Source organism: Macrobrachium rosenbergii, chromosome 51 (genome assembly GCF_040412425.1).
Source record: "Macrobrachium rosenbergii isolate ZJJX-2024 chromosome 51, ASM4041242v1, whole genome shotgun sequence".
NCBI classification, from domain to species: domain Eukaryota; kingdom Metazoa; phylum Arthropoda; class Malacostraca; order Decapoda; family Palaemonidae; genus Macrobrachium; species Macrobrachium rosenbergii.
Window position 1 is genome coordinate 57,560,106 of NC_089791.1, and position 12,624 is coordinate 57,572,729.

The 12,624-nt window shown below is 37.3% G+C and overlaps 1 protein-coding gene across 2 annotated transcripts in view; it reads left to right on the plus strand.

The window, feature by feature from the left end:
- Positions 1-8,337: 8,337 nt before the first annotated feature.
- The window catches only part of LOC136833435 (T-cell activation inhibitor, mitochondrial-like), a 104,081-nt gene continuing 99,794 nt past the window's right edge, over positions 8,338-12,624 (plus strand). For both annotated transcript variants that reach the window (XM_067095596.1, XM_067095595.1), the window contains exon 1: positions 8,338-8,474. In XM_067095596.1, the coding sequence (XP_066951697.1) occupies positions 8,443-8,474 (32 nt within the window). In that variant the 5' untranslated portion in view covers positions 8,338-8,442. The remainder of the gene's footprint in view (positions 8,475-12,624) is intronic.

Sequence of the window (12,624 nt, forward strand, 5' to 3'; positions counted from 1 at the left end):
TGAATTTTTTAAAATAAACCAATAAGACCATGAAAAATCAAGGAGGAACTTATGGAAATTATAGTTTTGAGGAATTGCTAATAAGGGAGGGATGTGACCAACTTAACCAAAGTGAATGCATGTCCACTCATGCCCCCGCTTTGTTCATACCCGATGAATTAAGATATTTCACTTTGCCATGTGTTGCACCCACCAATGGTCATGTGATACTTTTCTGAAAAGGTGTACATTATGTGTGTTCTTGGTGTCCCTACAATGACCATAGTCTTTGTAATTCTAGTTTACTGAAATCAGCAATTAAAAATTGGGCTTTATTCTCTCACAAGAATGGATCCAACATGGTTCTCACACCTAGCCTCTAGCGACTAACAGACTAACTCCGGCCATGGCTACCACTATAAGGCAGTCAGGTAAGGAAAGCCCACAGAAATGCCTGACAATAAATGGCCAAACACATGCAATAAACCTCCATCTGCCCTCCCTTCTTATTGGCTAAACCAAAAACCATCAGTCTGGTTCCAAAGGGCAGACATACAATTCTTCCTCCAAAACATCACAAGTCCATTGAAGCAGACAGACTATATCTCGAGGGAATCCCAGACACACTTTTTCCGAGTCACACATTGACTTGACATCTGAGATGAGAGGGTCTTCCTGAGCCCATCAAGCCATCAACTTATTCAACACACAAATGACGAACACTACTGTAAGGGCATCCTACAAGGACTACAGTTCCTCCTGATTCTGCCAGACCTCGACACTAATGGAGTACCAAGAAGGTCGACCTGTTTAGGGAATTATGGCTCTCGAATGTAGCCAACATTCGGGCCACCTCCCCATCACTGAAGGAATACCGATGGCAGACTTCCTAAAGGGGGCTTGACGAGTTGCTGGAGTCCTCCAAGGCCTGGCAACAGGCCACCAACATCATCTGTGAAACCAGAGAGGACCTTTTCAAGTGCATTAACATGATATATTATTTCACAGTGTTCATGTGATCGGGCACTTGTAATTTTAATAATTTCCTTTTGATAATCTATCATCTACAATTCATAAATCCTTGTTTGTTCATGGAATCATGTTTACCCTTGGTGTGTTTTTTTTTTAATAGTTGTTGTCTGTGTCATAATTTTGTTTTGCTATAAGACATTCTTAGTAAAATTTTATTTATTCTTGATTTATCTTGTGAATTTTTTATTCTAAATAAAGACTAGCTGCTTTATTTTATTCAACAAATAGACATGGCTTTTAAAACTAAAGCTCTCCTGTAGATAAAAGTGCCCACTTCTTATATTAATTAGTGTAATTTGTTATAGATCTGCCATTTCTTGTATTAATGTTTCCTCTTCTGAGGTTTCATATAACAGAACATAATTTTCTTACATACTGTACCCTGTTCTTGGAGGCACAGACCATTTTCAAGATTCTGTAATCATACCTCAGTAAGATGTGCACAATGGTTGGTCAAACATGCCCATGAGGTTTCAATACAGAATATTGTCTAATTCTTGTATGTATTTAGGTTTTCCAAAGTTGTTATATGCACGAAGCAGACACAAAAGTTGCCTTGATGATACAAGCACTTTTTAAGAGTGTCACTAACCCTGAAATGTATAACATGACAGTTCTCGAGCTAGGATGTTATTGGAGTAATATTGTGAATGGATTTACTTCATTGCAAAATACCAAAAATGTTTCATTGCTTTATGCATGACTTACCTCTGTCTGGTTGGTACCGTTTGTGGCTTTACCATTGAGAGAAAGAGGAAGTTTTTAGATTAAGGTTTTTCAGATCACCAAAACATAAAACTGGAGCAGAATTCCAAAACATTTCAAAATACTCTGATGAACCCTAAGTTATTTGTTCTTGTGATTATTAATGTAAGAACAAATAAACATTTTGAAAGTTGTCAAGCAACAGCTGAATCACAAGACCTAAAAACCAGGTTTATAATATGCAGTATTTCTTAATGCCAATACTCCCCAGTCAAGGAAATAATATGTTAATGGTATTAAAATAAACAGTAATTAATTTTAGAGTGACTGTACAACATTCACTTACAAAAGAAAAAATTATGAGGTAAATTTACCAGCAGACTTCCCATTTAGAAGAATTTCAGCCACTCACTTTGTAATATTGCAAAAGTTTATCATCCTTTCTTTAACCATAACCATTATTACACACTAGATGTGAAAACCATAGTTGATGGAAAAATTCATGTGGAAAATGAGCATTCAAATAGTTGTTGAATATATATATATATATATATATATATATATATATATATATATATATATATATATATATATATATATATATATATATATATATATATATATATATATATATATTTTTTTTTTTTTTTTTTTGTATTAATCACAGTATATTTTTTGTCTATCACAGTCACTGGGTGGTTTTTATAGTGAGAGGAGGTAGGTTCGGGTTGCATCCTGCCTCCTTAGGAGTCCATCACTTTTCTCACTATGTATGCTGTTTATAGTAACACACTTTTCTGCACGAGTCCTAGAGCTACTTCGGCATCTAGTTTTTCCAGATTCCTTTTCAGGGATCTTGGGATCATGCCTAGTGTTCCTATGATTATGGGCACAATTTCCACTGGCATATTCCATATCCTTCTTATTTTGATTTTCAGGTCTTGATACTTGTTAGTTTTCTCTCTTTCTTTCTCACCTACTGTGGTGTCCCATGGCATTGCAACATCAATGAGTGACACCTTCTTGATTTTGTCAATCAACGTCACGTATGGTCTATTGGTAAGTACTCTGACTGTTCTGATACCATAGTCCCAGAGGATCTTTGCCTGATTGTTTTCTATCACTCCCTCAGGTTGATGTTCATACCACTTATTACTGCAAGCTAGCTGGTGTTTCTCGCACAGGCTCCAGTGGAGGGCTTTTGCTACTGAATCATGCCTCTTTTTGTACTGGTTCTGTGCAAGAGCCAGACATCTGCTTGCTATGTGGTTTGTGGTTTTGTCTTTCATATTGCACTTCTTGCATATGGGTGAGATGTTATTTCCATCTATTGTTCTTTGGACATATCTGGTTCTTAGGGCCTGATCTTGTGCTGCTGTTGGCATTCCTTCTGTTTCCATCTTGAGTTCTCCCCTCTGTAGCCATTGCCATGTTTCATCGCTGGCCAGTTCTTTTGTCTGTCTCGTACTGTCTGTGCATTGGTTTGTTGTGCCATTTCTCTTTTCTGTTTTTCATTCTCCTGTCTCTGTATATTTCTGGGTCTTAGTCTACTTTTATCAGTCCTTCTTCCCATGCACTCCTTAGCCACTCATCTTCACTGGTTTGCAGATATTGCCCCAGTGCTCTGCTCTTGATGTTGATGCAGTCCTCTATGTTTAGTAGCCCTCTCCCCCATTCCTTTCATGTTATGTATCGTCTGTCTGTATTTGCTCTTGGGTGTAGTGCTTTATGTATTGTCATGTGTTTTCTGGTTTTCTGGTGTATGCTGCAGAGTTCAGCCTTTGTCCACTCCACTACTCCTGCACTGTATCTGATTTCTGATACTGCCCATATTTATGTCTTTTGTCATGTTTCCAGCGTTGAGCTTTGACTTGAGTATCGCCTTAAGTCTCTTCATTTATTCTTTCCTGATCGTGTCCTTCATCTCTTGGTGTTGTATATCCTCTCCTTCCATTGTTCCCAGGTATTTGTATCCTGTCTCATACATGTGTTTGGTGCTACAGTATTCCTGTCTGGTAGCTTTATCCCTTCAGTCCTTGTTACTTTGCCTTTTTGTATGTTGACCAAGGCACATTTTTTTATTCCAAACTCCATCCTGTTGTCCCCAGATACAATCCTTACAGTCTGGATTAGGGTATCTATTTCCATGATACTCTTACCATACAGCTTGATGTCACCCGTGAACATCAGATGGTTAATTCTGTTGCCTCCTTTCTTTAGGTGGTACCCAGCATCCATCTTTTGTAGAGCTTTTGCCACGGGAATCATGGCTACTACGAAGAGTAGTGGGGACATTGAGTCGCCTTAAAGGATCCCTCTCCTGATGTTAACCTCTGCTAGTCTTATGCCAGAGCTTGTAAGTACTGTATTCCAGTTGCGCATTGTATTTTTAAGGAAGGTGATGGTGTTTTCCTCTACCCCATATATTTTCAGGCATTCTATTAGCCACGTGTGCGGTATCCTGTCGAAGGCTTTCTTGCCATGCTTAGGTTGGTTCTCCTCTTACTATTCTTGATTGCCATTTTGTCTATTAGGAGTGGCTTTTGTGCCTCTACACTTCCTTCTGCAGCCTTTCTGTTGGTGGGGATGGTGTTTGTGTCCTCTAGGTAGTTGTATAGCCTTTCACTGATGATACCTATTAGTAACTTCCACATTATTGGTAGGCAGGTGATAGGCCTGTAGTTACTTGCTATATTTCCCTTGTACTCGTCTTTCTGTACTAATGATGTTCTTCCTGTGGTCATCCATTTGGGTGCATGGTGATTTGTGATACAATACTGGAGTTGTTTTGCTATTCGTGGGTGTAGGGCCTTGAAGTTTTTGAGCCAGTATCCATGGATTTCATCAGGACTTGGGGCTTTCCAGTTGGGCATTTTCTTTAGTTGGTGTCTGACTGTGTCTTTCATGATCTCGGTGAATCGTTGTTTTATTCTCTCCATTTCTTCTGCCTTGATTTCCTGGAGCCATGTTGCATGTTTGTTGTGTGATATGTTTTCCCAGAGTTTCTTACTTGGTTTGGCTTCAGGAATTTCTTGGTGTTTGTGTTCCCCTCGTAGTTAGCTGCATAGTCTTTTCTGGTTGGTTCCGAAGAGCTCATTCTGTTGGTATCCTTTATTCCTGTTCATGTACCATTGGATCTTATGTGCTTTGGCTTTAAGCCTCTGTTTTATATCTTCTATTGTGTTGTTTAGTCCCTTCTCCTGTACAGTACTTTGTATTTCTCATTCAGTTCCTCTCTTGTTTTCATGCTTCTTAGCCTCTTTTCTGGCAGCTCTTTCAGTTTACTCAAGTCAGATCTCATCGCCATGATTTGTTTTTCCAGGAGCCTTTTCCAAGGCTTTTGCTTTTTTGGTTTCTGTTGGGTTGGTTTTGATGTTTGTATCCCCACGAGTTCTAATACAAGTTTTGCTCCTGCATATGCCAGATTATTTGTTTCTGTGATACTGGTGGTGTGGATTAGTCTCATTATTTCATTAATTTCACTTGTTTTTTCCCTTAGTTTCTTTGTGTTGTAGGCTTTCATGGAGGGGATCTTTGTTCTTTCAGTATCTGGCTCCATCCATTATCTGATCTTTTCTAACTATTCAGACCTCTCTGTTACATCTTCGGTGTTTCATTGTGTGTTGTTGTTTGTTTGCTCATCACTCCTATCGTTTTCTGTGTCATCGTCTCTTAGTTCGTCTTCTTGTCCTTTGTTGCTGGGTGTTATTTCTCTTTCCAGTTCCTCTCTTTCTGCTGTGGAGAGCCAGTTCTTTTTCTTTATGTTCCTTACTTGGTTTGCCAGCCAATGTTTTGTTTGAGGGGTGTTATTTCTCTCATTCCAGATGTTGACCAGTCTTCTGTATCCTCCTTCTGTCGGGTTGCTTCTGATGTAGCATCTCCATATTTCCTTATTTTCTTCTCTTGTCCATTTCTTCTGGTTTGCCTCTGTAGCTCCAGTCTCTGGTTGCTGGTTGAAGTAATTGTGGTGGTCAGTTGCAGGATGACAACCTCCAAGTACCTAACCGTCCTCCCTGTTGATTGTTTTGTATACCTGGCTGCCGGACAAAGCTCCTCTGTTTTCATTTCTCTCCATCATTGCTGAGTTTTGCTATTTAACCCATAGCTGGACCCTACCCCATCAGGATTAGGTACTCATTTACAGCTGAGTAGACTGAGGAAATTATGGTAAAGATCCTTCCCAAGGAATCAATTCTGAGGAGAGCGGTCACCCATCCAACGACTGACCAGCCCCAATATTGCTTAACCGGTCCATCAATGAGCTAAACCACTGAATAATAATAATAATAATAATATTATTATTATTATTATTATTATTATTATTATTATTATTATTATTATTATTATTATTATTATTATTCAGAAGATGAACCCTATTCATATGGAACAGGCCTACAGAACATGGTGTTTATATTCAAAGAAATTACAGAGAATAACTGGAAATACAGAAAAGAAGAAACGAGTTATTAGAAAAAAAAAGATGAATTAACATATTAATAAATGAATACATAAAAATGTAAATAAATTATTAAAAGCAGAAGGAGCATTGTGTTATGGTAGTAATGTATCGCATCTTCACTTGAACTTTTGAAGTTCTAATTGCAAAACATCCTTAGGGGGACCATTCCACAGTCCAGTGGTGTGAAGAGTAAAGACCTCTGGAACCGAGGGGTTGTATAACATTTACTTCACAATTCTCTCTCTAAATATATAATATATATATATATATATATATATATATATATATATATATATATATATATATATATATATATAGTGTGTGTGTGTGTTAAGATGGGATAGATTATTGAAGATTACAAGGTCAAAGTTAAGTATATCTTAGTTTAACCAGACCACTGAGCTGGTTAACAGCTCTCCTAGGGCTGGCCTGAAGGATTACTTATTTTTACGTGGCTAAGAACCAGCTGGTTACCTAGCAATGGGACCTACAGCTTATTGTGGAATCCGAACCACATTATAATGAGAAATGAATTTCTATCACCAGAAATAATTACAAGGTCAAGCAACTAATGCAAGTGCACCAAGGTAAGTGTATACCACATAGAAAAAACATAGCCAAATAGAAATTCAAAGAAGGAAGGTAAATAATTTTACCAAAGTAAACTGAAGATGTGAAAATTATAAGAAAAAACTAATTGGAACAAAAATTTATCAGTACCAAACCATATAAGCCACAAGCAATCGTCTACACCTAGAAACTGGACTAATATATACAGTATTAAGTCGACACAGCCATAACTAGTACATGCATTACACGTGTTTTATAATTTTTTTTTTTTTCAAAAATTATAGGAAGTACAGGGTGAAACAAGTAGGCTACTGATAATGAAAACATCATAAACATATGAGGTTCATATATATATTAACAGCACCTGCAAAATGAAATTTATAATGAAATTTTTCTGTACAGTATACAATTTGCGTACAATTATAATTAATATAATTAGAATTTTCCAAAAAAAATTTATAAATAATCAACTACCACTATATCAACCGCTATACTGCCCTCGTAGGTGGGTAGAGCAGTTAGTGCACCTCATGCTGTGCAATGTAGGCAAATAAGGTTCTTTGCAGCGCCCCTTATCTGCAACTGCTTTCATTCCTTTTATTGTACCTCCGTTCATATTCTCTCTTCCATCTTACTGTCCACCCTCTCCTAACAAGTGACTCATAGTGCAACTGAGAGGTTCTCCTCCTGTTACACCTTTCAAACCTTTTACTGTCAATTTCCGTTTCAGCACTGAATGGCCTTAGTGCTTGGTATGTATGTCTAAAATTTATAAATCAGTCAATCACTGCTATACTGCAAGCGTCAGGATATAGTCACAATTAATCGTTTGAAAGTTTCTTCAGAGAACGCCTGAAAAGAGACCCATCAGTTCAAAGCAGATGGCTAACATAGCAGATTCAGTCATAAGCAAAAGGTGTAGCTTGGCAATGATGAGGAAGGTGTTCAAGAAAGGACGAAATGCCAACATTTATACATGCACAGGCATAATGAAGCTAACTAAACGAAATATAAATGAGGTGTAAAAAATAGGTAATCAAAGTAGACATGTTGCCTTGAGGTCTCAGACAGGGGTTACAAAATTTAGCAGACTAGAGAGAATAATTAAAAGGATTTATAATAGATACAACCAAAAGATCGCATGAAAGAAATGAATGCGTTAACCTTGAATTTTTATGGGGAAATTTAAGAACATTCGAGAAGAAACTTGGTATGATAACGCTGAATAAAAAATATTGATGAACAGTTAGACTAAATGTGCAAGAACTAAAAGATTAAAAGGGAGAATAAATAAGATTTTTACAATGATGTAAATGAAAATTTGGATGATTTACTTTACTGCTCCGCATACAATACTCTCAAGAGTAGATTTAGATGCACACAGCAGCCATGCTTAGAAGATAAAGATGTATTATTAACCAAAATCTTACTAGTCACATATCTGTTTAGGCAGAAATTAGGAACTGGAAGACATTTATGAAAAGCATCTGGTACTATGGAGAAAATAAACTTAATAACCCAAAAGCAGAAGCAAACCTAAGTTGACGAAGGAGCCGTTTTATAGCAAAATCTCTTTTACTACTACTACTATGCATTACTACTAGTCTAATTATACTCGATTGCGTATCCGTAGTTCAACTTAGACTGAAGTCTGACGAAAACACTGCCAGAAAATAAAGGTCGGCCTACTTAGATAGATGAATAATCTACTGTGCTGTCGTGCAAACCGGTATGTCATCATTTAGTTAGATCTAATCAAAGCTAGAAATAGAAAATGAGCTACTGTAGCCTAGATTGGCTAGTCTTCTAACCTAGACTAATCAGTCATAGGCTAGCTGTCTCTCCCGGTAGCATATTCCTGAAGTCTGGAAGAAAATAAACCTCTCATATATTAGAACCAATCAGAGCGTGATTTGGAGCGGTGACGTCGTGAGACTCGCCTTCCTCAAAAGTTAAGTATATCTCAGTTTAACCAGACCACTAGTAAGTCATTGTGCCCTATGGAAACAGCAATACAGACCTAGCACTGAAGTTCTTTGCGTCTGAATTCAATAAAAACTCCAAACCAGTTGAACAGTTTGCTGCATTGCACTGGAAGTGCAATAAGGAATGGTGGAGCTGGGCGAGGTAAGATACCTTTGTCAGCCAACCTTAACCTCCATCGCAAGACGCTCAACTGGCAGGCCAAGAGGAACTGCACCACTGTGTTTATAAAGGCCGTCATCCAACAGGTGCTGGCTGTCATCACAACTCAAACGTCCCGTAATTTGGCTCACAGCATTTCTTGCAACGTGGCTAATGGAAAATCCCATGGCACAAATCATTAAGTGAAAAATAGTGATACTTCTGTATTTTTTTTATTGGTATATATTTAATTCAAATGCAAAGGTGGAAACTTATTTTCTACTTTTTTATTTCTCTCACTTCACAATAGTTTTTGATTAGCGTTAAAGCATCGTATTAATTTTATGTATTTATTATAGCTCTTAAGACAAGTGAATTACTCAATTTTTATTGTGTCTGGTTGACAACGGAACTCTGTAATTTGGATTCGATCAACTTTGGTATGGTGTACAGTATGAATAATCTTTTGTATGTAATTTTTTTTCTTCTTATATTCCAAGCTATGCAGTTGCTTGGTCTGTGTTGATTTTAAAATTTACCATGAAATATCAGCAAAGGAAAACTTGTTGGTATCCGAGGCTGCAATGGTATTATGTATAAAATAAGCAAAGCCAAAGTTGTGCAGAGTTTAGGATATCTGCACACAACACCTGTGCATAGCCTAGGTTGCAATAGATATGGTAAATTTGTACTTTACGACTTATATGTGCTAAAATGTGAATTTTATGTTTCCTGGTATATTTTTCGTTGATTAGAATGAATTTGCTACTCACTTCTGTTGGATATTGTAAACAGATATGACTCTTTTTTCTTACTTATTTCAACATAGAACTCCCCTAGCCTAACCAAACCCAACCACCTAACCTAAAATAAAGATCTATATTTCCGGTCTCACACCATGTATACCTCCGAACATGACTCTTACCATCTGTATTCTAGCCTAACCTGACTTTAAATTGGTAATTTACAAACATTGAGTCAAAACTACAAAACAATAATAGAAAATTTATATGTACATAAGCAGCAAGGAACAAATCAACTTGCAGTCGAAATACATATGATCAACAAAGCAGAATTTGTGCATGCTGAAGGGTGCAATGATTCCAATGAAAATTCAATTAAAGTGGCAAAAATCTTAAACTTCCAGCCTATATTGGTCTACTTCATGTACTAAATGCCTACATGTTTAGATACCAATATGAGTAGTTGTAATTTGAAGGGGTGAAGTATTATGTAATGAAGCAGCAGCTCTTCTGCATGTTTTTCATTGAGCAATGTTGCCATATGCCTTTCATATCTCGGTACCTTTTAATAACTATATTTACCAATATTATAACCTATTATATAAGATTATATTTTCAAAACTGGTGCTTCTTCTGTGAATTATATAGTGAAGCAGCTGACTGCTAAGGAGATAGCAGCTCTTTCATGAGTTTTTCATTGAGCATTGTTGCCATATGCCCTTGCGTATCTCAGTTCCTTTTATGATACATAAGCGCCAGGGTAAATATTAGCTGGTACTACATATTTGATGCCTATTTTCTGTATACATCTTAAAAACTATATTTACCAATATTAATACCTATTATATAAGATTACATTGTCAAAACTGGTGCTTTTGCATGAATTAAGAAAATTGTATAGGTGGTAACACTAGTGAGGGCGGAGTCTCACGACGTCACCGCTCCAAATCACGCCTGATTGGTTCTAATATCCGAGAGGTTTATTTTCTTCCAGACTTCAGGAATATGCCTCCCGGTAGACCAACCAGTAGGCCTATCGTTGATAGGTTTCTTGTCTTATGCAGTCTAGGCAATTTCTTGCAACTATTGGTGTTGTTGATACAAATCACACGTTTTTGTTTCTATATCCGTGTGTATGTAAATCTACCAGTAAACTAATATACGTCACAAAATTGGTAAACAGTCTGAAAAGTACAATCAGAACCTTTGTTTCTTTTGGTAATTCTAAGCCGTAAGGTAGTTCTGCGGTGAGCTAGACTACAGCAGTTGACGTTTTCCTATGTTATTTTACTTGCTTCATAAGATTTTAAAGTAATATTTTGTCGGCCGGCTGTAACTAAACTATAATTGAGCTTTGAAGACTACATTACTGACGGGGTAGATCTAAGCCAGCTTTCCGCGGCAAGCCCCCCCACCCCCTCCATAGCTAATACAGCAAAATTGTAACCAGTAAACGGCTTGGATCTACCCTGTCGTGTAGTCTTCAAAGGTTCATTACAGTTTAGTTACAGCTGGCCAACAAAATATTACTTTAAATTCTTGTGAAGCAAGTAAAATAACATAGGAAAACATCAATTGCCATAGTCTACCTCACTACCGAACTACGGCGTAGAATTAACGTTTTTTTTTAAAGAATCCAATGCCCTATAGGCTCAAGTGCTGTCTGTGCACCTCACATGATGCACTGTAGGCATTACTAGAGTGTTTGCACCATTCCCTTTGGCCCCTAGATGTATCCACATTTTAAGTCTTACTTTTTCATTCCCACTTCCTTACTACAGTCTTGCTGTCCAGCATCTCTTGACAATTACATCTTATGGAGTCTCACCAGTTAGTGATGTTGAATGCTTAACAACCTCGACTGGACACATATTAGGTCTTGTTTTAAGTGACCCAGAAAATAACTGTGTAATGGATATGGGTGTGGAGGAGAAGTGCACTATATACCCAGTAAATAAGTTTATATCTTTTAAAATACCAGTACTGGAATACAACGTGATAAAGAAAATGGCATAAGAAAAAATGTTTTAGGAGTGGATGGAGTCAACACAAGATTAGCTACAGATGGACTCAAGTTATTCAAGCCAAGATGCAATTCAAATGTAGGTTTTAGAGGCTTTAAATTTGCCGCTCCAAGATTATACAATAAGCTCCCACTCGATATCAGGAGGACTGAAAATATGAAATTGTTGAAGAAAAAAATGAAAGACTTTCCTTTTTGTTGAGTGCTGTAACAATGTAGGTTTGATTATTAATATGGACTATGCCAAATAATAAAAGAAAAGTTTGAGGGTCTCATAGAGCATCTTCAATGGAAAGGGACCATATGAAAAAACAGTGAACAGTAAATGGTTACTGTGGGGTTTTGTCCAAATTACACCTGCAGAGCCATGTACTTCATCTCCATTATATTCTGGATTGCCATATTTTGCTGTCCAACCACGCCAGCTCCCTCTTTTCACTATCTTAAGAGTGCTGAATAGCCAGGACTGCCAGGGCTTGGCTTGCACCCAAAATTTTGTAAATCGGTCTATCAAAAGTCCAATTACTGGGATAAATCCAAATTTGTTCTGTCTTATGCTCCCTACCCTAACCTAACCCATGGTACACCAGGAACTAGCTTAGTCTCCTAGATTGCTGCAAATCATAGAGTAAATTATAAAGGTGCATCCAAACCTAGGACATTACTTGGTCATACCTAATGGGAGAAGGAGCTTCACCCCCAACCTGTGTGAACCCCCCCCGGACATTGTCACCTGACCTAGATCACCATCTATTATAATAGTGAAATACATGAATTCATCCCAACAATATTGCACACTGAGACATAACTGGAGAGGGGGACCCACTGTTTCCCCCATAGCGTTGCATACAGAATACAGTACTATTTATCTTAAGTTTCAGAGGTGTAGCTAGAAGACGCACAGGTAATGTTGAATCTTCAGTTTCTCATCAAATACATGAACTGTATATTTTTCTAACTGCTTATCTCTTTGATGCATTTCTGACCAT